The 27366-nt window shown below is 54.1% G+C and overlaps 2 protein-coding genes across 3 annotated transcripts; one reads left to right on the forward strand and one right to left on the reverse strand.

Moving 5' to 3' along the window:
* Positions 1 to 1103: 1103 nt before the first annotated feature.
* ERBB2 (erb-b2 receptor tyrosine kinase 2) lies at positions 1104 to 25081 on the forward strand. 2 transcript variants are annotated; one of them, XM_043584312.1, is made up of 27 exons: positions 1104 to 1457; positions 7887 to 8038; positions 8915 to 9128; positions 9936 to 10070; positions 10366 to 10434; positions 10596 to 10711; positions 10871 to 11012; positions 12077 to 12196; positions 12487 to 12613; positions 14396 to 14469; positions 14558 to 14648; positions 14840 to 15039; positions 15396 to 15528; positions 15614 to 15704; positions 16407 to 16567; positions 19007 to 19054; positions 20381 to 20519; positions 20603 to 20725; positions 21008 to 21106; positions 21382 to 21567; positions 21703 to 21858; positions 21972 to 22047; positions 22361 to 22507; positions 22924 to 23021; positions 23223 to 23411; positions 23689 to 23941; positions 24086 to 25081. In XM_043584312.1, the coding sequence occupies exons 1-27, from the start codon at positions 1385 to 1387 to the stop codon at positions 24454 to 24456; spliced, it is 3783 nt and encodes a 1260-aa protein (XP_043440247.1). In that variant the 5' UTR covers positions 1104 to 1384; the 3' UTR covers positions 24457 to 25081. The 2 variants fall into 2 exon arrangements, with proteins under 2 accessions (XP_043440247.1, XP_043440248.1); XM_043584313.1 differs by lacking the exon at positions 1104 to 1457 and adding an exon at positions 3164 to 3188.
* A 437-nt stretch (positions 25082 to 25518) lies between these two features.
* On the reverse strand, positions 25519 to 26914 carry MIEN1 (migration and invasion enhancer 1). The gene is made up of 4 exons (XM_043584317.1): positions 26774 to 26914; positions 26573 to 26670; positions 26054 to 26130; positions 25519 to 25968 (listed from the first exon to the last, which is right to left on the reverse strand). Exons 1-4 carry the CDS (start codon positions 26860 to 26862, stop codon positions 25885 to 25887), a joined length of 348 nt encoding a protein of 115 aa, XP_043440252.1. The 5' UTR covers positions 26863 to 26914; the 3' UTR covers positions 25519 to 25884.
* Between the last annotated feature and the right edge of the window lie 452 nt (positions 26915 to 27366).

The following is a 27366-nucleotide window of genomic DNA, read 5'->3' on the forward strand; positions in this document are numbered from 1 at the left end:
AGTGCTTCAGGAGCATTATCTTCTTTAATCCCTGGTAGAGCATGCCAGATCCTATTTCAGTAGTGAGCAAACTGAGACTCAGAGAGGCTTGCTCACTTGCCTTGGGTTGCACAGCTAATACATGGCAGACTGGAACTTTGAACCCAGGTCATTCTGATTCCAACCCCTCTACTGTGAAAATGCCTACCAACAACCATGCTAGGAACATGAAAGCAGTTTAAGAAATGCCAGTGTCCTTCATTCTTCAGTGCTCAGTAGATGCCTCTGATCCCCTCTTGACCAGCACAGGCATGCTCTGCTCTTGGCTGGGACATTCCAACTAGAGTTGCCAGACTTAGCAAATAAAAATAAGGATGCCCAGTTAAATTTGAATTTCAGATAAACAACGAATAATTTGTTAGTTAAGTATGTCCCCTGCATTTTTGGTTGCAATTTCCAACAAAGACACACCTTCCTTCCACCCCCCCCCCCCCTTCCATCCCCCACTGGGCCTTAAGAACAGGGCCAGGGGCTCCAGAAGGAATGCAGGGTGGGGAGGCAGAATCGAACAGGCTAGTAAAAAGCAAGGGACAGAAAAGGAACTTTGGATGAATTGAGTGCTGAGTGGCCCTGTGAAGAAACAGACGAATGGATGTTCTTGGAAAGACTGAGGTGGAAGTCCCTCTAATTTGACTCTCTCCCCAAACTTGTAGGTTCTCCCGATTAAAACTGTGCTTTTCAGACTGGAAAAAGATACTTAAAAGATTCCAGAAGCTATGCCAGGGAGTCCTGGAAGCCACAAGTTAAAAACACAACACATCCACCTCCTTTACTATCAATTTGATTTGAGGATGTGGTGGGAGAACCATCATTAGATATTTTTAAAAACAGGCATGTGATGGAGTAGGGGTGCAAACTCGCCAGGAATGTCTAAGATAAAACCTGCGACTTCAAGGAAAGTTAAGGATGGCAGCCTAAAGCATTTGCCCCAGACTCCACCCGGTGGTGGAGGAGGGGGTGCCGATCGCCGTCCCCTGCTTTAGGGGTTCTCCATGGGAACGCGCCAGAAGTGCGCAGGCAACCCCGGCGTCCGGGCGCCGGGAGGGGCGCACCCCAGGCCTGCGCGCCGAGGGAGAAAGTGAAGCTGGGAGTTGCCACTCCCAGGGACTCGCTGGAATGCGGTGGAGGGGGTGGGGGGGCGAGCCGTGAGCACGCTCGCTCCCAATCACGGGAGGAGGAGGAGGTGGAGGAGGAGGGCTGCCTTGAGGAAGTACAAGAATGAAGTTGTGGAGCTGAGAGTCCCCTGCGTCGTGCCCCGAGAGCCGAGCAGAGCTCCCAGGCAGCCGCCCGGCCCTTCGCAGCCCGGTCCAGCCCGAGCCATGGGGCCGGAGCCGCAGTGAGCACCATGGAGCTGGCGGCCTGGTGCCGCTGGGGGCTCCTCCTCGCCCTCCTGCCCTCCGGAGCCACGGGCACCCAAGGTAGGTCTGGTGTGGGGAGGGCACGAAGCAGAGACGCGACCCTGCAGCCTGGGGCCCCCGCCGAAGGTCCCCGGGCTGGCGGGGGCAGAGGGGGGGCCACACGAACTTCCCGGTCCGAAGTTTCGGACGGTGTCGGCGCTCCCGAGCAGCCGGCCTCGCCGGGGTGGGGGCAAAGGAAGGTGGGGCAGGGGGGCGATGACGCCCAAGCCGCTCTAGATGTCCCAGGCAAAAGACTGGCGCTTTCCAGACTCGGCGACGGCAATGGGAACTTGTCAAAAAAGTTCTCTGAAATTGTTCGGAAAGTTTGCCATCAAAGGGTGTACTGCATGATGTGTGTGTGTGTGTGTGTGTGTGTGTTCCCCTTTCTTGAGCCCCTTCAAGCTTTCTCAAAGACTTTCCAGTTGGCAGCCTCCGCCTCCAGACTGGACTGAGCTGGATTCCTCGGGGGTCCCTTCTGTTGCCCCTCCCCCTGTCCCATCCCCCCCCATCCCCCCCCCCGCAGCCGATTGGGTTTAGTTCCTCCAGCTTCAGGCAGGATCGCGGTGTGGAGGGGGGTGGTGGGGAAAGTAACCTGTCCGGCCAGAGCCGGGCTGGAGAGGGTGGCCGGTCGGACTGCAGAGTTGCCTCATGCTGGAGTCTGGGGTGGGGGGAGGGGGAGACGTTTGTTTTGAGCAAGTTTCTTCAGGGCCAGCCCGGGGACTGTGTGCTTTGTGACTTCTGGAGAGCACGGGCCACGGAGGGGCGGTGGTAGGTTTCCTGGTCTGGGGCATCGAGTGGGAGATTTCCCAGCGGGGGATTCCTGGGCAGTCCTGCGGGGTGGGTGGGGGGCGGGAAGGAAAGGTAAAGACAGAGGGCCAGATGTGGGTTTGCAGAGGGCTGGGTTGTCCTGCCTTTTTCTTCATGCTGTGTGTGGGGAGGCACGGTGGTGGGGGTAGTGCCGGTTCTGCCCCATTGGCCCATCTAGGCACTAACAATTAAAGCCACCGTGTGCTGGAGATATACTTTGGGCTAGGCATGGTGCGCGGTGGTTTGCATGCACGCCCTCTAAATCCTCAGACCAACCCCACAAGAGAAATCCTACTAGTATTCCCATTTCCAGGTAAACACCTGGGCTTAAAGAGGTTACATCGCATCAAGGAAGTAGTGGGTCCAAGATGGGACCCCCCCCAGACGGTGCGACCCCCAGCCACACATTCGAAATCACTGTATTAATCCACCTTGAACAATGGGTGACACTGCTGCTGGCATCACTGTGCTGTAGGGAAGACAAAATGGGAGTGTTCTGGGGAGTAGTGGGTGGTCTCCATCGGTCAGGGAGTCTGGAGAAGGGGTGGGGGTCATCCCGTCTGTGTGTTGCCCGAGGGCCTCTCTGTCAGAGCGTTGCAGTATTCTCTGAGGGGCGTCTATGCTAGGGTGTTCCTGCGTTGTGTGGTCTGTGTTTGCGTGTCTGGGCTTTGTGTTGCCAAACAGCAGTCTCCCTGCTGGCTTAGGGACTTGACTGAACTCTGCCCTCTCAAGGAACTCCCTCAAGGTGCTGGGTCAGATCTGCTGTAAACAGCAGGAGGTGGCCCCACGCCTTCTCTCTGACAAAGGAGGTTCCACTTTCCTGGGAGCCCATACGTCTCCCTGTTTCCCAGGTGGGCGTCTTGTCTGCAGCCCTGACCTTCTGCTGCGATGGGTGAGGCCAGGCTGCGCTGTCAGGCCGAGCTGCTGCCCCCCTCAGCTGGGCCTGTAAGTTGAGCAGGTGGGGGTGGCCGGGGTTGCTGCGGTGCTGGGATACGGAGGGGTCAGTTCTCTCAGCGATGACTGGGGCCTCCTCAGGCCTATCTCACCCCTCGATCTGCACTGCTGGGTGCAAAGACAGATGTTGGGTGTGTCGGGCAGAGAATGGTTGCAATGGCAGGGCACCGCCCGGCTGCCTCTAGCACCCCCATTATATCCCAGGGCTGAGGGCTAGGGCAGGAATTTGGGGGAAAGGGGAGACAGGGAGGATCCAGAGGGTCAGGATTTTGCTAGGATCCATTGTTAGAGGTCAAACTTTTGTCAAGTGTAGCAAACACATCCTTATCTTGCAGAGGTCCTGTTTTAATTCCCAAGCGATTCTTCTAACAACCTCCTTCCTTTTTACCTTACTTGAGGAAAGTAACTTCATTCTAATACTCAAGGGGGAAAAAAGCAACAAATGAAACGATAGGATGAAGTGTGAAAAGGGAAAATACATCTCATTCCAAATACAAAGTCATCTTTCATTTTCTCTTGGTTTGGAATTACCCACACTCCAGCTATATGAACTTCCCTTGCCTGAACTTTTGAAAAACTTTTTTTATTTACTTTATTTTTTAAATTTACATCTAAGTTAGCATATGGTCCAACAATGATTTCAGGAGTAGGTTCCTTAATGCCCTTACCCATTTAGCCCATCTCCCCTCCCACACCTTGCCTGAACTTTTGAAAAATGTCCAGTGTGCTTCCTGTGTGCCAGGTTCTTTTCCATCGACGGTTTCATTTCATCTCTGCAACAATCCAAGGAAGTGGGTACACACAGTTCAAAGAAGTGAAGTGATTTATCCAAGGCTTCCTAGTGACCCCAATATGTCTAGTAGACCCAAAAATAATGTCTAATGAGGAGGCATTAAGAGTTGGTCAAAGTCATATCCTATTCAACAGGAATGGGGTCAGCAAACCCTCAGGGGCAGCCAGGTGGCCAGACTGGGGTAGAGGTGCTACTCTGTTATTCAGGTAAGTGAGTTCCCTTATCTAGCCTATAGAAAGTGGAGTGAGCTGGGGCCCACTGAGGTCCTCTCCCTCCCTGTCCAGCCCATGCCTGCCTTCCTCTTGGGCCCTCCAAGCATGGCAAGGGACTGAGGGCAGGGACAGGGTGGAAGTCAGGGGGCCCTGCAGGGCTGGAATGAGGGATACAGCTGGACTGGAAGAAGAGGAACCAGTATGGAGGAACCATCAGTGGGGGGCTAGAGTAAAGCCCCAGTAGTTGTGCCTGCCCCTGGGAGCTGAAATGATCTGGAAAGAGATTCCCCCTCTCTGCCTCTGCCTGTGGGAAGCCCTTATGGGGTGACATCTCCATCTCTTGCTAAGCTACCTTTCCTTCTCACCCTTGGGAAGAGAGCCCATGTAGGGCGACGGGTGTGTGCTCTCTAGGAGTGGGAGAATTATTATAGCCAATGTTTGTGTTGCCTCAGTTCTATTTACAAAGCCTTTTCATGTTTACAGGCTGCTTTTTTGATTCATTATCTCATTTAACTCTCATTTAACTTCTCTGCAGAAAGTAAGAGTTGTTAGTGTTTTATTATCCCATCCTCACAGCCAAGTTCAGGTCACTAAATAGTCATTGAGCGCCTACTAAGTCACAGGCACTGCTGGGCATAGAGATGAATCTGATATGGCCTCTGCCCCCAGAGGTCCTTTGACTTGCTCAAGGTCACACATGAGCAGTCCAGCTAGGGTTCTGGTTTAATGATCCTGAGCCCAGGCCCTGGTCTGATATGGGACCTGATACCATGTATGTATGGTGGGTGAGTTCTGGGCATCACTAGAATGGGCTCTTAACCTGTAGGTCTGGGGGAGTTGAGTTTTGGGGATGCAGGTAGTGTTCATGGAAACCAAAGGAAGTATCTCTTGCTGGTGAGCAAGAGAAGCAGCTGGGGCTGAAGTGCGGCAGGGAGGGCAGAACCTTCTGGAGAGCACCCCCCAGAGCTGGGACCAAACCCTGACCACTGAAGTCCAGCCAGAGGGATATGAAGGACTCTGAATAGCCTTTCAGCAGAGGGATGAACACCAGGACCTCAACTACTACCTTGTGGTTTGCAAGTTCTTGACTGGATTTCATCCATCCATCCATCCATCCATCCAGCAAACTCTTATCTGGTGTTGGGCTGGTCCTGCCTCATAGTGACTTTGTGTCAGAGAGCTGGAGAGGTTGGGGCTTCTGAGGGTCAGGTGTCATGAAGACACAGAGCTCTCCTGTGTAGAACAGGACTTCTCACACCCTACCCCCTGAAAATCAAAGGGGCTGAGTGGATATGGGGACTGTGGTGAGGACTGGGGAGAAGGAGTCTGGTGAGCAGATGGGGGAGGGGGTGGGAGGTGCTGAGCTCCATGGTGAAGGGGACAGAGGTGGAAGTAGGGGAGGTGTCAAGAGGCCCTTCTTGGCTTCATGTCAGCTTGGTGGGGAAATTTGCCCGCAAGCCTCCAGCTCTCTGGGAGAGTAGGTCTCAGTACCTGACTTCACCACCCATTGCAAACGCTTAAAGAATCTTAGACTCAAATCAGCCACAAACTCACTAGTGGGGTGGGGCTACCACTCTTTCTGGCCCTCAGCTCAGCCCAGCCCCCCTGCCCTGCCCAGACTCTGTGATGTTTATCAGTGGTATCAGTAGAGTTGGTATGTATTTCCCTTTGCACCTGATGTGGGGTGAATTTGTATATGTCCAGTTAAGAACGTAGGATCTAAAGTCAGACAGACTCAAGTTCAAATCCTGCCTCTATCGCTCATAAGCTTTATTAAGATCTTGGGAGACAAACCCCTGTCGGCCTCAGTTTTCTTCTTTGCAAGAGAGAAGTTGCTGTCCCAGCCTCGGGAGGACATAATGAGGCTCCACCCAGAGTGCCTAACAGTACACAGTAGGTGCTCAGCTAACGTGGCTGCCCTTGGTGTTCCCATTGTTGTTGTTTTCCTATTGCCTGGCTGCCACAGCTGGTGTCCTTTAGAGGCGGCAGAGGGCCACAGCGGGTGGAGACAGCCTCTGCTCCAGCTCTGCTTGTCCCTGTCCCGGGTTTGGGCCAGAGCTTTGGGGTCTGGGCCTAAAGACAGCTGTGCCTACAAAGCAGCTGAGGCTGCTGAGGCCGCAGGAGGTCCTGGCAGCGGGCGTTATTTTGGGCCTGGCCTGCCACCCCCAGCTCCTGTTTCTCTTGGGAGTCTGGGGGGAGGGACCCTTGAGTTCTATTTCTGGGCCCTCCCCTTCCTCCCTCTTTGCTTCCTTCCCTATCTGTCGAAAGGGGTGGGAACAGAGACCACTCTGGCTTTTACTGGGAGGCTGTCAGCTCATGGCCATTGGCCTCAGCGTGAACCCGAGGCACTGGCCCTACCAGCCTTTCCCCAGCTTTCTGGAGGCAGGGGATCTCTCTTATCCCCCAGGATTTGACTTCAGGCTCCAAGTTGCTGGGAGAGCAGGAATTCTGGTGTCAGACCTTGAAGTCAGCCACTGCTGTCCCCCTGAATCTGCACACAGTCCGTGGGAGGTGCAGTGGCAACCAACAGGAAATCCAAGCAGCTCAGGCACCTGTGGGCCTGTGTATCTGGGGGTGCCCTCCACCCACCTCCCCCCGGCGCACCCTCCTGGGCAAGACGCGCCAGGTGATTCATCTCCTCACCAGAGCAGAAAAACGGGTTCAACTGGGCACTTTAATCTCCCCCCTACTGGCAGGCATGGTGCCAGCTGTTGTCCAGAGCACCCCCTCACCAGGAGTAGTTTACCCCTTCTGTATCCCTGGGCTTTGTAGGTACTTCCGGTCTCAGGGACACGCTGCTGGGGTCCAGGTGGGCCGGGGAGGCAATTCATCTTGATGCCCCTTGGCTGAGGGTTGGCCCTGGGAAGAAGGTACACAGGGCTGACGTAGTGCCCTTGTGGCAGGAGTTTCGTGGCATAGATTCTGCCAGCTGGTTCTGGAGTCTTGCCCTGAGGAGGTGGCAAGGGTGAAGTGCCAGCATAGGAGCCGTCAGAGTAGGGCATCGCTCTGGCCCAAGATCTGCAGCCTGGGTCTGGATGCCCGTTGTTGGGGTCTGATGCTCCTTTTTTTTCTGCCTGGGGGAATTCCAGAGGTCCCTGCAGTGACCAGGCCCCTAGTGGTCCCCATGCCCCAGCTATGACTCTAGCTGACCCTCCTTCCTTCCTTTCTGGGTGGCATTGTGGGGGTGGACATCCCTTGCCAAGAGGCTGGCATGTGGGTGGTATTGGAATGGGGTGGGGAGAATGCCCTGAGTTTGTTTGCTTGGGATAGGGGCAGGGGGTATCCAGAAGCTTCATGATTCATCATGGCCTCTCTTGGGGGATTTTTACCCCTTGGCCACGAGTGGTGCCTTGGGGACAAAGGGAGGCTTTCTTTGCCAGCCACCACCCCGGATCAGGCGGGCAAACTCCCCAGAGCTGGTACAATGGGGGCCCCTCTGGATACTCAGGATGGGCCGAGTTAGAAGGAGCGTTTCCTTTGATTTCCCTCCTCTTCCCAAACTTGCAGACTTTCTTTGGCCGTTGTGCCTTCTGCAGGTGCGAGGGACATGGGAAGCGGGGTCCTTCACTTGTGCTTTCTCGCCGTCCGAGATGGCATGACTCTGCGGAGTGAGTGTGGAGGAGGTGCCAGGCTGGAGAAGCTGACGGGGCAGCGGCCTCTGACCCATCTCCTCTCTCCTCCCAGTGTGCACCGGCACAGACATGAAGCTGCGGCTCCCAGCCAGTCCCGAGACCCACCTGGACATGCTCCGCCACCTCTACCAGGGCTGTCAAGTGGTACAGGGCAACCTGGAGCTCACCTACCTGCATGCCAATGCCAGCCTCTCCTTCCTGCAGGTGAGGCCCATGGGGGACCCAGCCAGGTCCTGCCTCCAGCTGAGCTGAGCCCTATGCTTATAAATGGGTGGTAGAAGAAGGTGCCCTATAGTTCTTCTCTTGTTGCGGCTCCTCAACTGGGAAGTCCTTTCCGATGCCTGCGCCCTATCTGTTCTACTGCAAGACCAGTTGACTCCCTCTCAGTCATGTGGCTGGCCCTGGACATCCCTGGGTAGAATGCACGTGTGCCTCTGCTAAATTTTTGGCTCCCTTGCCAGCAATCGCCTCCCCCTGTCCATCTGCCCTGGCCGCTGTCCCTGTCCTGCCTGGCGTGGTGAAAGGGCTGCTGGGAGGTTGTGGGTTCTAGGTTCAGTTCTACCGACAAGGCACGTGAATATGGTCTCGGCCCCTGGCTTCTCTGTCTGTGTTTTGGAAGCAGGGAGCATGCTTTGACTCCCTTCTGGGAAAACCAAATGGAAAATGTATGTGAAAGGGTCACGAGCAGGGGAGAGAGTGGGGACCAGCCTGCTGGGTTGTGTCCCCAGTGCCCTGGAGTGTGGCCACGTGTGTGAGGCTTGGTCAAATCACAGACGTCATGTCCTCTAGGTGTTTCCTTTTATGGATGAGGGAACTGAGATGCAGAGAGGGTGTGGCGCTTGCTCATAGTTCACACAGTGCTCCCCCCACCATTTATCTGTCTTGATCATACACGACTCTGGTTTGGGGAGGTGGGGAGTGGCCTTGATCTCTACTTTATGCATGACAGAGCTGGACTTCTCAGCGGATGGGGGCTTTGCACTTGGTGACTTAGAGGAGGCCTGGGGGGTGGGGGTGGGGGATGGTCGTGTTCCAGGGCCTGGGCCTGCTTCAGCCCCACCTGGTCCTGTTCTCTCCCAGGATATCCAGGAGGTGCAAGGCTATGTGCTCATTGCCCACAACCAAGTGAAACAGGTCCCACTCCAGAGGCTACGAATTGTGCGAGGCACCCAGCTCTTTGAGGACAACTACGCCCTGGCCGTGCTGGACAACAGAGACCCACTGGACAGTGGCACCCCTGCTACAGGGGCTGCCCTAGGAGGGCTGCGGGAGCTGCAGCTCCGAAGCCTCACAGGTGATCATCATTATCATTGAAACCTTCTCTTTGTTATCGGGAGCTGATCAGGGCCACTGCTGTGCGTGGGCAACTTTGTGTGAATTAGAACTGGCATCCCTTCTGGATGGATGCAGGTGGGGCTTGGGAAGGTGCCTTTGTGAAGATGAGAAGATCTCCCTTCTTCCCAGGAAGTCACAGCTTGCACGAGCCTGCACAGTCTGATAATTAGGATACAGGCTGGGGTTAGTCCACTTCTTGGCTGAGTACACATGTGCAGTGAACAGCCTGCATAACTGTATGTGGCAGCCTTGGAGCTGACAGTATCCCAGAGTCTGTGGCCAGTCACTTGGCATACACGATCCCATTTTGGTTGTGCTGTAATCTTGCAAGGGAAGCATCAGTGCTATTCTCATTTTACAGATGAGAAAACAGGTTTACAGAGGATAAGTGACTTGCTCAAGGTTACATAGCTATGACATAGCTAGTTAGTGGTGAGGCTGGTTTTCAGACTCCAGAGTCTTTTTTAACCAGTAAGCAGTGTGCACAGAGTATAGAGGTGGGAGGACAGGAGAGGGTGGCATGGACATCTGGACCCTGTCCTGGACAACTCACTCCTCCCTGGATCTCAGGTTGTTCATGTGTGTGGGGCAGGGTGGGAGGGGTGGGGTTCTGGTATGGCTAGAAGATGCTGAAGGTGTCTTCTCTAATCCCTGGGGAGACGGGTGTGTTTAAGAGGCCTGCTCCCCTCTAAAGAGGTCAGGAGAGTCCCATGGGAGGGCAGAAAGTGACAGGAAAGGAAAGTGCTGATCATTGCCTGCCCCACAGAGATCCTGAAGGGAGGGGTCCTCATTCAGCGGAACCCGCAGCTCTGCCACCAGGACACGATTCTGTGGAAGGACATCTTCCACAAGAACAACCAGCTGGCCCTCATGCTGATAGACACCAACCGCTCTCGGGCCTGTAAGCCATGCTTCTCCCTGCCTGTAGCTTCCTCTCTTTCTCAGGCAACCCAGCGATCCCCAAACTCCCCGCTCACTCACACCCCCTCCACTCCCCACCCCTGTACTAACACTACCCATTCCCTCGTTCTGTCCCATTTCCCTCCTGCCATTTCTCTGTGTCTCTTCATCTCCGTGGTCCTCTGTCCTGCCTCCCTCTGCTTCTAGATCGTGCCTCTGTTTTCTGAGTCTTCTTTTCCTGCCGACTCTCCCTCACTGCATTCTGCCTCCTGGTCTCTGTCTATTTCTCTCCCCAGGCCAACCCTGTTCTCCAGCTTGTAAAGACTCCCACTGCTGGGGAGCAAGTTCCGGGGACTGTCAGAGCTGTGAGTGCTAGGAGGCCCAGAATCCCGGGGCGGGGGACAGGGGGCCGGGCTGGGTGTCTTCCCAGGGGGTGGGGCAGGAAGTCATCACAGAAAGTGATGCTGGTGAGGGTCTGGTGCCTGGGCTACTGCCCAGCCCTCATCCTGCCCTTTGTCTCACACAGTGACTCGAACTGTCTGTGCTGGTGGCTGTGCCCGCTGCAAGGGCCCGCAGCCCACCGACTGCTGCCACGAGCAGTGTGCTGCTGGCTGCACGGGCCCCAAGCATTCTGACTGCCTGGTATGTGCCCACGGGACCCCGGGGTGCAAGGGGAGGGGCACCCTGCCTGCTCCTGCCCTGTTGCCCGTTGCACGCCAGGGAAAAACAGCCCAGTGACCACCAGCTGCCTGTCTCCACCCCCGCCACCCCCACCCCCCACCCCCCACCCCCCGCCTCCAGGCCTGCCTCCACTTCAACCACAGTGGCATCTGTGAGCTGCACTGCCCAGCCCTGGTCACCTACAACACGGACACCTTTGAATCCATGCCCAACCCTGAGGGCCGTTATACCTTCGGTGCCAGCTGTGTGACTGCCTGTCCCTGTGAGTGCCAGGGACAAATGTCGTTTTAGTCATTTTGCTGGGAGGGGGGTTGGTTTAAGTAAATGGGAGCGTATGGTGAGTATCGTCTGACCCTCGCTCTGGCGAGCTGGTCACGGCACTTCGTGTCAAGCTGCCGCGGTCTTTCAACAGCTAAGAGCAGGTGGAGCAGAGTAGGAGCTAAGAGCCCAGGCTCAGGAGCCAGGCTGCCTGGGTTCGAAACCGGGCTCTACCATTTTCTAGTCATGTGACCTGCTTCCTATACCTGTTTTCTCATTTGAGGATGGGGGCAACATAGCCCCAACCTCATAAGGTGGTTCTAAGATTTGGATGAGTTAATATTTGTAAAGCTCTTAGGGGCACCTGGGTGACTCAGTCGGTTAAGCGTCCAACTCTTGATTTTGGCTCAGGTCATGATCTCACAGCTGATGAGTTTGAACCCTGAGTCGAGCTCTGTGCTGACAGCATGAATCCTACGTGGGATTCTCTCTCACTCCCTCTCTCTCTGCCCCTCTCCTGCTTGAGCTCTCTCTCCCAAAAATTAATAAATAAGCCTTAAAAAAATATATTGGTAAAGCTCTTAGAATAGTGCCTGGCACATACTAAGCACTCCTAAATGCTAATTTTTATTGTATAGTCTAGATTGATCAGAGTTTTATTTAACAGTTCCTGTATTTATCGATGTGCATTGGGGGACTGACCTCAGACCTGGGGCCCTCTTTCTTCGTGTCATGAGAGGCAGGAGTGGGCTCTCAGCTCCTGGTTGTATCTTCCCCGTGGTGGGTTAGAGTACAAAATGTAGAGCCAGACTTTGTGTCCAGTCCTGGCTCCTCCACTTGATAGCACATGACCTTGAGTAATTTACATAAAACTACGATGATTCCCTCTTGGCAAAATGGGAATCTAACAGTGCCCGTCGCGTAAGGTTGTGAGGAGTACATGACTGTTGAGTGTGCAGACACGCAGTAAGGGGATTTCAGTATTGGTTGATATTCTTACTGCACTATGTGGGCATGGTGGGGCGTGAAGGCCCAGGGCAGACGGACACACAGTCCCCATCTCCTCAGACAACTACCTGTCTACGGACGTGGGATCCTGCACCCTGGTCTGTCCCCTGAACAACCAAGAGGTGACAGCTGAGGATGGAACACAGCGGTGTGAGAAATGCAGCAAGCCCTGTGCCCGAGGTAACTGCTGGCCACCCCCGGAGCCAGGCTACAGTTCCTGCCCCTCTGCACGCCCAGCTTGGCCCACAGTCCCATTCTTCTTCAGACCCTCCTGGGACCCAGCCCTTCTCTTCCAATGTCTCTGTCCTGGCCCTCCCTGGATCAGTCTGACGCGTTCCCCTGTATTTCCTGTCTGCGCAAGGGGGCACGTGGCCCCAGGGGGGGACTGTGGGCAGGACCCCCGAGTTTGAGTTCCTGGTGCTCCATGTGGGGGCCGAGCCGGCCCCTTCACCACCTGCCCCTCCCCACAGTGTGCTACGGCCTAGGCATGGAGCACCTGCGGGAGGCGAGGGCAGTCACCAGTGCCAACATCCAAGAATTTGTCGGCTGCAAGAAGATCTTTGGGAGCCTGGCGTTTCTGCCAGAGAGCTTTGAGGGGTAAGGATACGCGGACTTAAGGGTGGGCACAGCGGCCTGAGCAGCATCAGGGCAGTCAATGAATCCTGAGGACCCAGAAGTGGCAGTATCTCTGGGGGATGGTGGGAGACAGAGGTGGGAGGCCAGAAATGCAAAAGAGGCAGGAAGGGCAGGGGGACCAGAGGGTGTGGGGACGTGGTGGGGGGGGGGTTGTTTGCATAAATGACATGCTATCCACAAATATGCACTTGTGTGGAGGCCAAGCCATCCAGAGAAAGCAAAATTCTCCTTGAGTTTGCAGTGGCTTTATTCATAATAGCCCCCAGCCGGAGATAATGAAAATGTATACCAATACGTGATTGAATAAATAAATGGTGCCTTATCTATACAATGGAATTCTCAGCAATAAAAAGAAACAAACTACTTACTGATCTCTACAACAACATTGATGAGCCTCAAAAACATGTTCAGGGGCACCTGTGTGGCTCAGGTGGTTAAGTGTCCGACTCTTGATCTCAGCTAAGGTCTTGATCTCAGGGTTCGAGCCCCAATGTTGGGCTTCACGCTGGGCATGGAACCTATTTAAAAAAACAAAAACAAAACCCATTATGGTCAGCAAAATAAGTCAAACAAGAGAGAGTCCACACTGTGCTATTCTCTTTACGTGAACCTCTAGAATAGGCAAAACCACTCTGTGGTGGTAGAAATCAGAACAGTGGTTGCCCCAGGATGGGTGGACCAAGAGGGGACACAACAGAAGTTTCTGGGGGCAATGACAATGTTCTGTGTATCAGTTGGGGTAGTGGACATGAGTGAATGCATTTGTCAAAACTCCTCAAACTGTACACCAGAACTCTGTGCATTTTATTGGATGTGAATTATACTTCAATAAAAATATGTATTTAAAAAGAGGACATTCCTTTCAACACTTCCTGCAACTCTATTCCCCTTTCCAGAGGAATCCACTGCTAATAGTTTGTGTGGGTTCTCCTAGACCATTTGTACATACTTAGACACACACAGAGAAACATAGTTCTAGTAATTTTATTGAGAAGGTTGACTTAAAATGGGAGCTTATCATGAATATTGTCTGCCCCTCGCCCTAGAGAGCTGGTCAAGGCACTTCGTGTCAAGCTGCCTTGGTCTTTCAACAGCTACGAGCAGGTGGAGCAGAGTAGGAGCTAAGAGCTCAGGCTCAGGAGCCAGGCTGCCTGGGTTCGAAACCGGGCTCTACCATTTTCTAGTCATGTGACCTGCTTACTGTACCTTAATTTTCTCATCTGTAAAATGGGGGCAAAAATAGCCCCAACCTCATAAGGTGGTTATGTTTGAATGAGTTAATATTCATATGCTCATAAAACAGTGCCTGGCCGATACTAAGTGCTCTTTTTTTTTTTTTTTTTTAAGTGCTGCCAAATGTTAGTTTTCATCTATAGTCAGGATAGACAGGGATTATATTTAACAACTCCTCTATTTACTGATGGGTCTTTTGGTCGTTTTTAATTTTGTTCTTACAAACAGTTCTGCCCTGTACATGTCTCTGGGAACAGGAGCCAATGTCTCTCTAGGCCACATTCCTAGAAGTAGGATTTCTAGATCAAAGGATATAAATACTGTTTTGACAGACCCTGCCAAACTAGGGCTTGGGCTTTGAAACTCAGGATGAAAACAGTCGGGCCTGATGGGCAAAGGGTTTAAATGAAGTCATTAATGGAGGGCGGTGGGGGAGGGTGGCCGGGTCAGCTCTGGGGGTCATGCCCACCTACTTCCTGGCCCTGCTGACTCCTCTCCTAATCCTTCTAGGGACCCAGCCTCCAACACTGCCCCCCTGCAGCCTGAGCAGCTCAGAGTGTTTGAGGCTCTGGAGGAGATTACAGGTGGGCTTTGCTTCTCCGCATCCTGCTCTGATGGGGTCGGGGGTCCTCTTCCTGTCCCCACACCCCTAGCCTCACCCTGTGCCCGCAGGTTACCTGTACATCTCAGCGTGGCCAGACAGCTTGCCTAACCTCAGTGTCTTCCAGAACCTCAGAGTGATCCGGGGCCGAGTTCTGCATGAGTGAGCACCGGGGAAGGAGGGGGGTGCCTGAGGAGCTTCCCAGGGAGCCCGTTGAGAAGCTCTGGGCATGGTGGGCTCTCCTGTTCCCCAGGGACTCCAGCAGTAACATTTCCATGGGAGTTTTCGGAGTGTGCTGGGGACAGGAGGAGGTGAGGGCAGCTCTTGCCGACAGCCAAACACTCTTCCCACAGCGGTGCTTACTCGCTGACCCTTCAAGGGCTGGGCATCAGCTGGCTGGGGCTGCGCTCGCTGCGGGAGCTGGGCAGTGGGCTGGCCCTCATCCACCGCAACTCCCGCCTCTGCTTCGTACACACGGTGCCCTGGGACCAGCTCTTCCGGAACCCCCACCAGGCCCTGCTCCACAGCGCCAACCGGCCAGAGGACGAGTGCGGTAAGACAGGGAGCCCAGCGCCACACGCTCCCCGTCTGCCGGCACACAGGAGTGCCTGTGGGCCCCTAGCAGCAGCAATCTTGGACTTGTGCAGACTGCCCATCCCTGGTGCACCATTCTTGACACGGCTGTGGCTGGCTTGACTTCTTGGCATGGCTTCCGGCTGGGCCTGGCCACACTGCCTTGGCATCTGTGCCTTCCTTTTCCTCTCTGTCCCTGGAACCTCAGCTCTTTCTTTCCCCGCATTGCCCGGCACCTATTCCCACCCTGTCCAGCCCACAGCCTCCTCCCCTGGTTCATGTGGACCTGGAACCTTCCTTGAGTGTCCCCTCTAACCCCCTTCCTCTTCACTGCAGCGGGTGAGGGCCTGGCCTGCTACCCGCTGTGTGCCCACGGGCACTGCTGGGGTCCGGGACCCACCCAGTGTGTCAACTGCAGCCAGTTCCTTCGGGGCCAGGAGTGCGTGGAGGAATGCCGAGTACTGCAGGGGTACGCGGGGCAGGGCAGGAGGGGCGGCCGGAGTGGGGCACGGGGGCTCCTTCCAGACCCCCTCCTCAGCCATCCCTTCTGTCAGGCTTCCCCGGGAGTATGTGAAGGATAGGTTCTGTCTGCCATGCCACCCGGAGTGTCAGCCCCAGAATGGCTCAGTGACCTGCTTGGGCTCGGTGAGTTGCTGGTGGGCTTGATCGAGGTGGGTGGAGGGAAGCAAGGGCAGGGGCGGGGTGGGGTGGCCGGGCACCTGGCCATGTCCAGTAGAATGTCCCAGGAGAGGGCTCGGAGCTCAGCCCTGGATGGCAGGAGGGTGTTAGGAGGCTGGCATGCTGGGGACTGCAAGTTGTGTAGTGGACCCTGTGACCCTTCGGACTGTGCAAAGGTCCCGGGGAGGCCTGTGTCCTTGGCTGTGGCTGTGCCAAGGCGGTTAGACCTATGGGCTTAAGCATCAGACTCTCTGGATTCGGATCCAGGCCCTGCTTCCATCCTTGGTTCGCTCATTTATAAAGTGAATATTGTACATTGGAATGTGGGACGAATGAACTTAAAATAGGGTTTGGCACCGTGCCCAAGCGATTTGCTGTGTGTTAGTTAACTATTGTTACTTGCTGTTATATCTTAAGTAATACACTCCCCTGCTAGACTTCCAGTTCCTCATCTCAAGCCTCCTGCCTGAGGATTGAGCTTTGAGCGGGGGGGGGGGGGGAGCTGGGTGAAGAGCAGGGGTGGCAGACACGGCTGGTCTGGGCTGTTCCAGGAGCAAGGCAAAAGTGCTGTGGAGTGGCCATGGGAAGCACGAAGGGGACACAAGGGCATGTCCTGCTGCCCTGGAGGTGTTGGTGCTAGCCCCCTTCCAATCCTTCTTCCCTTCCCAGGAAGCTGACCAGTGTGTGGCCTGTGCCCACTACAAGGACCCTCCTTTCTGTGTGGCTCGCTGCCCCAGTGGGGTGAAACCTGACCTCTCCTTCATGCCCATCTGGAAGTTCGCAGATGAGGAGGGCACGTGCCAGCCATGCCCCATCAACTGCACCCACTCGTGAGTCTGGGGGCCTTCTCTACAGAAAGGAGGGCTTTGTCCCAGGAGACTTTCTGGGGCTCTTATTGTAAAAGGGGGATAACTCTGCCTTTGCTTACACTGCTTAGTTTTTGTTTTGTGGTTTTTTTTTTAATTATTAGTCCTTAGGGGCACCTGGGTGACTCCATCAGTTAAGCATTAAGACTCAATCTCCACTCAGGTTGTGATCCCAGGGTTGTGGGATCAAGCCCTGCATTGGGCTCCATGCTGAGCATAGAGCCTGCTTGGGATTCTCTCTCTTTTCCTCTGCTCCTCTCCCCTACCCGCATGCTCTCTAAATTACAAAAAAAATTTAAATGAAAACATGAAATATAAATGAACGTCATTAACAGTTCTATCCCCACTGTTAATAATTTGTAATATTTTTCCTCCAGGTCTTACCTGTGTACATGCTAACATATAATTATTATTATAACACGTGAAATATGTGTTTATATATATATATATAATTATTCTTAGTTGTTTTTATCTGTGCACATTCTAACATATATTATTATAACATATGAACTGTAGTTAATATATATTATTGTTCTCCAACTGTTTTTATGTGTGCACATTCTAACATATATTTCCTCATACTAAAATGGGATCACAGACCATACATATTGTTTGCAAATTGCCTTTTTCTCACTTAACAGAACCTTGCGATGTTTTTCCATCTCCTGACATGGTGATATACCCTATTTTTTTTTTCATTCAGTTTTCTTTATTTACACATGAGACACATGGATACATCCTTATGATAAACACTTTCAGCAACAAAAAGTATAAACATTGCAAAGCAAATGTGCCCTTTCATTCCAGTCCCCTAGGGAAAACCATCAGATTCAGTCTGCTATGTGCAGCCTTCCAGGCTTTTCTCTACACATCTGCATAAACACATATTACATTTATATTAGATTGAATCCTGTAAGATTGCTGTTTTTGTAGGTCAAAAATGGTCAAGAAATAGCAATTTCATATAGTTCATCTCATACATAGTCAGGTTTGGTTTTCGTGTATATGCATTTTAAAAAAAAAATTTTTTAACGTTTATTATTGAGAGACAGAGAGACAGAGCATGAGCAGGGGAGGGGCAGAGAGAGGAGACACAGAATCTGAAGCAGGCTCCAGGCTCCGAGCTGTCAGCACAGAGCCCGACGCGAGGCTCAAACTCACAAACTGCAAGATCATGACCTGAGCTGAAGTCAGACGCTCAACTGACTGAGCCACCCAGGCACCCACGTGTATATGCATTTTTTAATGCAAATGGGACTGTGTTCTACATATTGTTCTGAACTTTGCTTCTCTCCCAACCCCTGACTTTATGTATCTTGGAGGTCCTTTCTCGTGAATGCACATGGATCTGCCTCCTCTTTTTTTTTATTAAAAAAATTTTTTTTAGTGTTTATTTTTGAGAGAGAGAAAGAGGGAGAGAATATCTGAAGTGGACTCTGCACTGACAGGAGAGAGCCTGACATGGAGCTCGAACTCACAAACCATGAGATCATAATCTGAGCCAAAGTCAGTCCCTTAGCCAACTGAGCCACCCAGGCTCTCCATACCTCCTCTTTTTTTTAACTACTCAATCTGCAGCCCGGATATAGTATTATTTAACCATGTCCTTGTTTGAGGGATAGTTTTTTTTTTCTTTTGTTTCTCCCCTTTTTCTCTCTCTCTTTTTCTTTTCCCTTTCTCTCTCCCTTTCTTTTTCTCTTTCTTTCTTCCTTTCCTGTTTATTGCACTTGAGCCCCATGTACAAGTTAGCATCTTATACATGCCCCCTGGCATACAGGTGTTGGCATTTTCTTGTTTAAAAAAATTTTTTTTAATGTTTATTTTTGAGATAGAGACAAAGCATGAACAGGGGAGGGGCAGAAAGAGAGGGAGACACAGAATCTGAAACGGGCTCCAGGCTCTGAGCCGTCAGCACAGAGCCCGACGCAGGGCTCGAACTCACGGACCGTGAGCCGAAGTCGGACGCTTAACCGACTGAGCCACCCAGGTGCCCCCAGGTGTTGGCATTTTCACAGTATATCCTGTGAGGTGGAGCTGCGGGGTCATGGACATTATCTAATAGGTATTGCCAAACTGTCCTCTGCAGAAGTTGGGCCAGTTTACTGCCCTGGCATTCTTTTACAGAGGAACGTAGCTGTGTTTTCGGACTTGATGCTTCTTTGGGTGCTCCCCAGTTCCTACCTACCATAGACAGGTAGAGGGGAGCAGGAAATTCAAGTTCAAGGCCAGAAAAGGAATCCCCTTGTGGGGTGGTAGGAAGAGTATTGGTGACTTTGAGCCCAGTTTCTGTCTTTGTCAAATGGGGATAATAACCCAGCCACACCCACCTTAGGGTGGTTGTGAGGCTGGAGTGAGACCAGGAGGTGTTTCCCAGCCTGGTTGATGGGCCTCTCTCTCCTGCAGCTGTGCGGACCTGGACGAGAAGGGCTGCCCCGCCGAGCAGAGAGCCAGGTCAGCCTGATCCCCGGGACACACCCTATGCTGCTCCTCAGTCCCCTATCAGCCCCTGGGTGGTCACTGCTGCAGGAAAGGGGCATCTCCTGACATGACACATGTCCCTTTCTAGCCCAGTCTTCCCCTGTTGATTCACCTTTCAATTTGCTTCAGCAAGTGGAAGGAGGACCTCCTCAGGATGCTTAGAGAGTGGGGAACAGGAAAAGATGGCAAAGACCCCCCAGTACCTCCCCACCCTCGAGTAGCTAGATACCTCATAAGGGGCATAGGCAACATTCAACTCACTGGGACAGAAGGCAGATTGAGAAGAGAGTGCAGATGCCCTGGAGGAAAAGATGAAGTCTTAATGGGGTGGCAGGAGGCTTCAAGGAGGAGGTGGCATTTGAGCCAGGCCTTGAAACAGGGGCAGGTAGCTCACGTGCATTAGGGAGAAGCAGCCAGGTGGCATTGTGGGGGAAGGGTCAGGAAAACCTAGGATGTGTGTGTTTGAAGGTTCTGGCATGGTGGGCCATTAAGTGAGCCCAGAGAAGGGAGTAAGGGGTGAAGTCTAGGTCACGTTAGGGCATAGGCCCACCCTCACTACCGGGCCACAGGGTTGGACTTGATTTCTGGGCAGTGGGCAAAGTCTTTCTTTGGGAAAGACTCTGCGGACAAAAACAGATTGGAGTATCTAAGCAATCATTTGTCCATGAAGCAAGCATTCACGGGAGGTCTGTGATGTGCCAGGCTTTAGCCAAGCAAGGGAGGAGGGCAAGGATGGTAATGATGTAGGGTCAACACCCAAGAGCTGCATCTATCCTAGGATGAGCTGAGTCTTAAACGATGATCCCATGGAGAAATGGTGGTCCAGACAGAAGTAACAGAATGTGCAAAGGCCGGGAGGTGTGGAAAATCATGACCTATGGGTGAAAAATTTGGCTGGAACATCAGAATCACTGGATGCACATTCCTGGGGCCCCACCCCATACCACAATCAGAGTTGCTAGGAGTGGGGCTCTAGACTCAGGCACATTAACCAGCTCCCTGGTGATTTTTGTCAGGAAGTTTGAGAATCCTGGGCTACAGCCATGGGCAGTCACATAGACAATTTGGAGATGGGGGTAAAAAGGGCTCTGAATGTCCAGCAAGGAGGCTGGACTCTCCTGGAGGTAGTAGGGAGCCAAGGGAGATTTCTGAGTAGGAAAGAGAGGATGGGAGTCCGTGGGTCACCCTTCTGACTTCCCTTTCCAAAGGCCAGTTACCTGCATGCCCCTCCCTGGGGCTCCTTCATCTTTTCATGCCCCAGCCTGGTCCCCAGTCCCTAACCCTGGCTCCCGCCCCCAGCCCTGTGACGTCCATCATTGCTGCTGTGGTGGGCATTCTGCTGGCCGTGGTTGTGGGGCTGGTCCTTGGCATCCTAATCAAGCGAAGGCGGCAGAAGATCCGGAAGTACACGATGCGGAGGCTGCTGCAGGAGACGGAGGTGAGGCAGTCTGAGGGCCTCCCTGTTGGCTTGGGGTCTACAGCCCAGCCTCCTTCACTGACGCCCCACCCCCCTCGCCCCAGCTGGTGGAGCCCCTGACGCCTAGTGGAGCCATGCCCAACCAGGCTCAGATGCGAATCCTGAAAGAAACAGAGCTGAGGAAGGTGAAGGTGCTTGGATCCGGAGCTTTTGGCACTGTCTACAAGGTCAGGGGTGGGGCCAAAGTTCCTGGGTGGGCGGTCCCAGAGGATGCAGCGGGTGTGGCCAAGTGTTCTGTGGGGAAGACAGCCAAGAGCTGGGGTGGTGCTGTTTGGTTGGGCAGTTTGGTGGGAGGCTGGAACAAGGGGAAGGGGAGTGGAGAGCTGGGCTACATAGTGAGGCTGATGATATAGCAGGTTTGGCCCCAGAGTGGGGAGGGTATTCGGAGGCGACTGTAGGTGGGATCTGGGGTTCCCTTTTCCTGCTCACATCCTCCTCTCTCTGCCCAGGGCATCTGGATCCCTGATGGGGAAAATGTGAAAATCCCAGTGGCCATCAAAGTGTTGAGGGAAAATACATCTCCCAAAGCCAACAAAGAAATCTTGGACGTAAGCCCCTCCGCTCTCCCTAGCCAGGAGTACAGGAGGGACCTCCTAGCTGTATGTCTGGGCTCTGGGCTCTCTCTTCACTGAGGTTCGGGAGGCACTCTGTGATTCCCCAAGCCTTGACTCTTAACCTCCCGTGGGCCATGGTTCTGGTTTGTGCAGGATGGGGATGGATTGGGTGAAGGTCCCCCATCACGCCTCGACCCTCAAGAGGGGTATGTGGTGGTGGCAGGTTTGTGGTCTCCCACACCTTCTCAGGGTGCACTCTTGCCCCCCAGGAAGCGTATGTGATGGCTGGCGTGGGCTCCCCATATGTGTCTCGCCTTCTGGGCATCTGTCTGACATCCACCGTGCAGTTGGTGACACAGCTTATGCCTTATGGCTGCCTCTTAGACCATGTCCGAGAACACCGTGGGCGCCTAGGCTCCCAGGACCTGCTGAACTGGTGTGTGCAGATTGCCAAGGTATGCACTTAGGGGGCCTGAGCTCTGCAGGTGTCCTTGGGGGCAAGCCTCTGACTTCACACAGGGCTGGGATTGGGGAGGTTTCCTGGGAGAATATGGCCAGAGCGGAGTCCATATGGATACATCTGATCCCAGGGGATGAGCTACTTGGAGGATGTTCGGCTCGTGCACAGGGACCTGGCTGCCCGGAACGTGCTGGTCAAGAGTCCCAACCACGTCAAGATTACAGATTTTGGGCTGGCTCGGCTGCTGGACATTGACGAGACAGAGTACCATGCCGATGGGGGCAAGGTTAGAGGAGGAAGCGGAGGGAGGCAAGGTGGAGTGGGTCTGGACCCTGGGAGAATTCTACGAACAGCCACCTCCCCACCACACCTAGTTTGAGGACTTCTTTGCTCTCCCAGGTGCCCATCAAGTGGATGGCGCTGGAGTCCATTCTCCGCCGGCGGTTCACCCATCAGAGTGACGTGTGGAGCTACGGTGTGTGGCAGGGAAGGTTGGGAGAAGGGGTGGACAAGGAGCCACGGGCCTGGGGGGCCATGTTGGTGGAAGGAGGAGAGCAGGGATAGAAGAATTAATGGAGACACCTTAGCATGAATGTGGGAGGGAAGGAAGGGGCTGCCGGGGTCTGTGTACTTCCCTGGGACTAAGGAAAGACTGGCTATCTCCTGCCCCTTGGCATCGCACCCCTCCCTTCTTCCCATGGTGCCAGGCTCTTGGGCAGAGCCTCTGGGACTCGGTGCACTAAAGCTCCCTCTTGTCCCCTCACCTCTTAACCCTGTCTTTGCCCCAGGTGTGACTGTATGGGAACTGATGACTTTTGGGGCCAAACCTTATGATGGGATCCCAGCCCGGGAGATTCCTGACCTGCTGGAGAAGGGGGAACGGCTGCCCCAGCCCCCCATCTGCACCATTGATGTCTACATGATCATGGTCAAATGTGTGTGGCTGAGTTATGCCAGCTACTTGGAGGAGGGATGGAAAGTGCTGGGGGGGGGGGGTAAAGGGGGGCCTATAAGGGGCATGGGAGGAGGCCAAGAGCAGGTTGTATGTGGGCCCAGGGTTCCAAGTATGGTTGAAGGAGCCTCAGAAGGGTCTCGCTTCCCTTTTACAGTACCAGGCCAGAGGAGCTCTAGAAGACCAACTAGGAAGAGACTTATATGCAAAATAAAAAGGGAAAACTAGTAGAGATTCTCAAAGGGTCTAACTCAGGATCTGAGTCTGATACCTCTTTTCTACCACCCGAGGACTTTGGACTCTAGTCACTGGGGTTGTCTAGACCAGACTGGAGAGGGGGTGGGGCCCGCACACAGGCTGTAGCCAGAACTGAGATGCTGAGCTCCCTCCCGCCCCCAGGTTGGATGATAGACTCGGAATGTCGGCCACGTTTCCGGGAGTTGGTGGCCGAATTCTCCCGGATGGCCAGGGACCCCCAGCGCTTTGTGGTCATCCAGGTACTGGGCCTTTCTACCCCATCCCTGCCTATGTCTAAGAGCACTCTCCCACAGTCCCACAGAGGGTGGGAAGGGAGAGGATCCCAGGCTTCCAAGCCCAGCTCCCGCCTCATGCCTCATACCTTTTGTCCGCCCTGAGCCTTTCTCGGAAGGCTGTGCACTGGGCTGGGGAGAGGCTGTCACCGTCTCCTTCCTCCCCAGAATGAGGACTTGGGCCCAGCCAGTCCCTTGGACAGCACTTTCTACCGTTCACTGCTGGAGGATGAGGACATGGGAGACCTGGTGGACGCTGAGGAGTACCTGGTACCCCAGCAGGGTTTCTTCTGCCCAGACCCTGCCCCAGGCGCCGGGGGCACAGCCCACCGCAGACACCGCAGCTCATCCACCAGGGTCAGTGCCCTCGGTCACACTGTGGTGGGTGGGTGTAGTTACCTCCTCCGTGTCCTTTTCTTCTATGTCCCCTCCCACCCCAACAGTCACCTCTCATGGAGACCCCATTATCCCTGACGACTCCTACTGCCTTCCAAGCCTTGACCCCTTCCTCTTCATGGTGACTATGTCAAATCCCAATGGTGTCCCAATGTATCCCCTGTGACCCTATCACCTCCCATGGAGTCTCTATCCCAGATCCATGAATGACCCCATTGTAACTTTCTCTCATCTCCAGAGTGGCGGTGGTGAGCTGACACTGGGGCTGGAGCCCCCCGAGGAAGAGCCTCCCAAGTCTCCACTGGCACCCTCAGAAGGGGCTGGCTCTGATGTGTTTGATGGCGACTTGGGAATGGGGGCAGCCAAGGGGCTGCAGAGCCTTTCCCCACAGGACCCCAGCCCTCTACAGCGGTACAGTGAGGATCCTACCGTACCCCTACCCCCTGAGACTGATGGCTACGTTGCCCCCCTGACCTGCAGTCCCCAGCCTGGTATGGAATCCAGGCCCAAGATGAGAGATTGGGAGGGGAGGGGGGAGCTTGGGGTGCCCAGCCCAGGGCCCACTGTGGGGACACTGGTAGTAGCTGGGACAAATGGGTTTCTTCCTCTAATGAGCCCCCTCCTCGCCCTTTCAGAATACGTGAACCAGCCAGAGGTTTGGCCAAAGCCCCCATCGCCCTTAGAAGGCCCTCTGCCTCCTTCTCGACCTGCCGGTGCCACTCTGGAAAGGCCCAAGACTCTGTCCCCCAAGACTCTTTCCCCCGGCAAGAATGGGGTTGTCAAAGACGTTTTTGCCTTTGGGGGTGCTGTGGAGAACCCTGAGTACTTGGCACCCCGGGGCAGGGCTGCCCCTCAGCCTCACCCTCCTCCAGCCTTCAGCCCAGCCTTTGACAACCTCTATTACTGGGACCAGGACACATCTGAGCGGGGCTCTCCACCCAGCACCTTTGAAGGGACCCCTACAGCAGAGAACCCTGAATACCTGGGCCTGGATGTGCCAGTGTGAGCCAAAAGGCCAAATCTGCCGAGACCCTGCTGAACCCTCAGGGAGTGGGGAAAGCCTGACTTCTGGCCTTCATCGCGATGAAGCAGGGAATCCTGCCACGCTAGACACCTTCCTTCCTCCTCCAGTTCCCAGGTGGCCAAGAGGGGCCCAGCCTGGTTGGAAGAGGGGGCAGCACTGGGGAGCCTTGACTGACTGGAGCTCTGCCCCAGACAACTCTACGGTCCCGTGGATGCCACAGCCAGTCTCCTCACCCGAGGGAACAGCCCAGCTTGGCTGTCCTGTTCCAGACCTTTGACACATAAGGACTTAGGAAAGCTGGGCCTGGAAGAGGAGGAGGCTCCAGGGAGTGCCTAGGAATAAGAGCAACCCATTCAGAGACTGTCTCTGAGACCTAGCTCTGCGCCCAGGAACAAGAGAGCAGCAATGCCACCCAGATCCAGTCCTTGTACAGACCCGGTCCTTATGCTTTTTTTGTTTTGTTTTGTTTTTACCTTTTTTTTTTTTAAATGAAATAAGGACTCGGGGAGAGCGGGTATTGTGGAGAGGGGTGGGTCCCTGGAGTTGGGGGAAGGATGTCCTTTCTCCACACCCACTTTCTCCATTTGCAAATATATTTTGGAAAATAGCTGGGCACCAGCCTATGTCTGGGGTGGCTCTGTGCCCACCCTAAGCTCACCTCCTTACACTCAAGTCATCTTTTCCTGGAGGGAGTGGCTAGAAATCTCGAGAAAGCTTGAATGAGGAGGCTCTTTTCCAGGCTCAAGAGCCCTTTGACAACCAGATCATTCTTGCTGAGAAAAAATGAATTCCTAAGGCCACCCACCAGAATGGGGTTATTCCCTATGGATAGGGGCAGTGGGGGAGGGACAGAGGCAGGAGGAGGCAGTACCTACTGCGTGACTCATTTTCCTTGCCTCGGCTATGAGAGAGGAAATGAAATAGAAGTAGCTATCCAGAAAGCCCACCCACCCAGCATAGCCACTCTGGTGGTATAAAGGCTGGGCTGGCCTCTGCTACTATCCCCCACATCCGCTGAACAAAAACACACTAGTTGGGCACAGGTATTTGTAGTGCCACTTTATTGCCAATAGCTGACATTGCCCAGGGCTAGTGGAAAATAAGTTATAACTGTGGTGGCATTTGACCAGTATGGCTAAGCTGGAGGCGGGGAGCAGACTTTTCTTGGGCACTGATCCTAGAAAGGGGGTAGAAGGTGGCTATGGAAAGGTCCACGGAGAGGGTCTCTCTCCCACCTCTAAGACCACAACAGCTTCTATTCCCTCCTGGTACCCAAAGGGACAAAGTGGAGGCCAGAGTCTCCTAGCTTACCAGGAGCTAAGTGAGGGCAGTGGGGAGCCCTCAGCAGGACCAAAGGGGAGACCAAGGTGTGGGTCTCAGAACAGAGCAGGAACCCGGAATCACGTGTAGTTACAGGATGACACAGGGAGGACGGCTGTTGGTGATCTTTTCTAGGGGTTCTCCGTTACTGGCTCTTCGGATGGCCTCAATGAGCTAGAGAGAGGGCAGACACGTGGAATGGGATGATGCACTGCAGGGGCAGGGTGAACAGAGGCCTCCCAACATTGTAAATACTCACATCTTTTTCGTAAGGAAAGCCCCCATTCTCCAGCTTGGAGAACACCAGCTGTCCATTGATTTCAATCTCAAAGGCCCCTGGTATAAAATAAATCAATGAATGAACTGTATGCTGAGAACAGACAAGTCTGGAGAGACTCTCCACACTTCTTAGACTTCACACAGGCTCCTTCATGTCCCCACCAGCCCCACTAGAGACTCTTGTTATTTAAGCCATTTCCAAGCCCTGACTCAAGCCAAAGGAACCTGAGGGAGGCATCACCTGTGTGTCCTTCCTTTGAACTCAGGCTTCATAACTCAATGAAAGAATCCCTCCCCTCCAACCCCACACTTTTGCAGTCTCCCCCGTTTTTCCCTACAGGCTTCATCTGTAACGCCTTCACCTTTGGGAGGGGACTCGAATTGGTTGGACATTTGCCAGACACTGTTGGACACTATATAAAACAGCCAATTCCAGAACTAGAAAGTGGTAGAGTTGAGATTTAGAACACTGACTCAGCAGGTGTTCTGTGGGCCTCACCTGTGCCTCCAAGGCGCGACTCGATTTCAATGCCAGGATACTGCTCCTTCACGGCACTCGCCAGCTCCAGGTAGGTCGCTTCAAATCCGCAGGGTTCACTAGGGACAAGACGCTTGGGGTCCGCTTGGGTTCTCGGGGGAGGGGCCTCCCGTGGACCCACCCCCGTCCGGCCCGGACACCCCACAGGCTGGAGACGCTCACCAGTACTCCACTACGATGCGGACCCCACTACCCGGTTCAATCTCCCCGGGAGGGGGCGCTTCACACGTCGGCCCCGGCTCCCCGCTCATTGCTCCCGACTCCGCTCCAGCCGCTGCTTCCGGGTGTGACGCGACGCCGCGGGCACGTGACGGGGCGGGGCCGCTGGGCGGGGCGGGCCGCGCGCTACGTCCGGGCGCCTCCTGCAGGCCGGAGTTACTGCTGCGATTTGACCGTATCCTCGGTTTGAGGACTCTGGGCTGGGTGGACCCGTCCAGACCACCTTTTCAGAGCTCCAGGCTTTCCCCGCACCTCGTATCTGCTGGACGTCACCGTCTTATATAACCTACTGAAATATCTTAGACTGTAAAGCGCTCCCCAGGTTACAAAAGGAAGCGAAAGTGATGGGGCAAGCGGACTCGGCCTGGGGTTGGCGGATGGTGTGGAATGGTTGCCGTTTCTTGCAAACATGCTGATGACTTTTTAAACCATCTCATGGTTAAGCACTCAAGTACTTCTGATTCTTAAGCTCCAAAACTGTAAGCAAAAGCGGGGCAGTGACGGCCTCTCCCCTGCATTTGGGACCCTTAGGCTTC

This window comes from Prionailurus bengalensis, chromosome E1 (assembly GCF_016509475.1).
Source record: "Prionailurus bengalensis isolate Pbe53 chromosome E1, Fcat_Pben_1.1_paternal_pri, whole genome shotgun sequence".
NCBI classification, from domain to species: domain Eukaryota; kingdom Metazoa; phylum Chordata; class Mammalia; order Carnivora; family Felidae; genus Prionailurus; species Prionailurus bengalensis.

Coding starts and splice junctions, on each gene's coding strand:
- ERBB2 (XM_043584312.1), top strand. CDS start 1,385: ATGGAGCTGGCGGCCTGGTGCCGCTGGGGGCTCCTCCTCGCCCTCCTG. Junction 19,055..20,380: donor CCCGCCGAGCAGAGAGCCAG/GTCAGCCTGATC, acceptor TCCCGCCCCCAG/CCCTGTGACGTCCATCATTG. Junction 21,568..21,702: donor GGTGTGTGCAGATTGCCAAG/GTATGCACTTAG, acceptor ATCTGATCCCAG/GGGATGAGCTACTTGGAGGA.
- MIEN1 (XM_043584317.1), bottom strand. CDS start 26,862: ATGAGCGGGGAGCCGGGGCCGACGTGTGAAGCGCCCCCTCCCGGGGAG. Junction 26,131..26,572: donor GTCGCGCCTTGGAGGCACAG/GTGAGGCCCACA, acceptor ATTTTATACCAG/GGGCCTTTGAGATTGAAATC. Junction 25,969..26,053: donor GCTTTCCTTACGAAAAAGAT/GTGAGTATTTAC, acceptor CCCTCTCTCTAG/CTCATTGAGGCCATCCGAAG.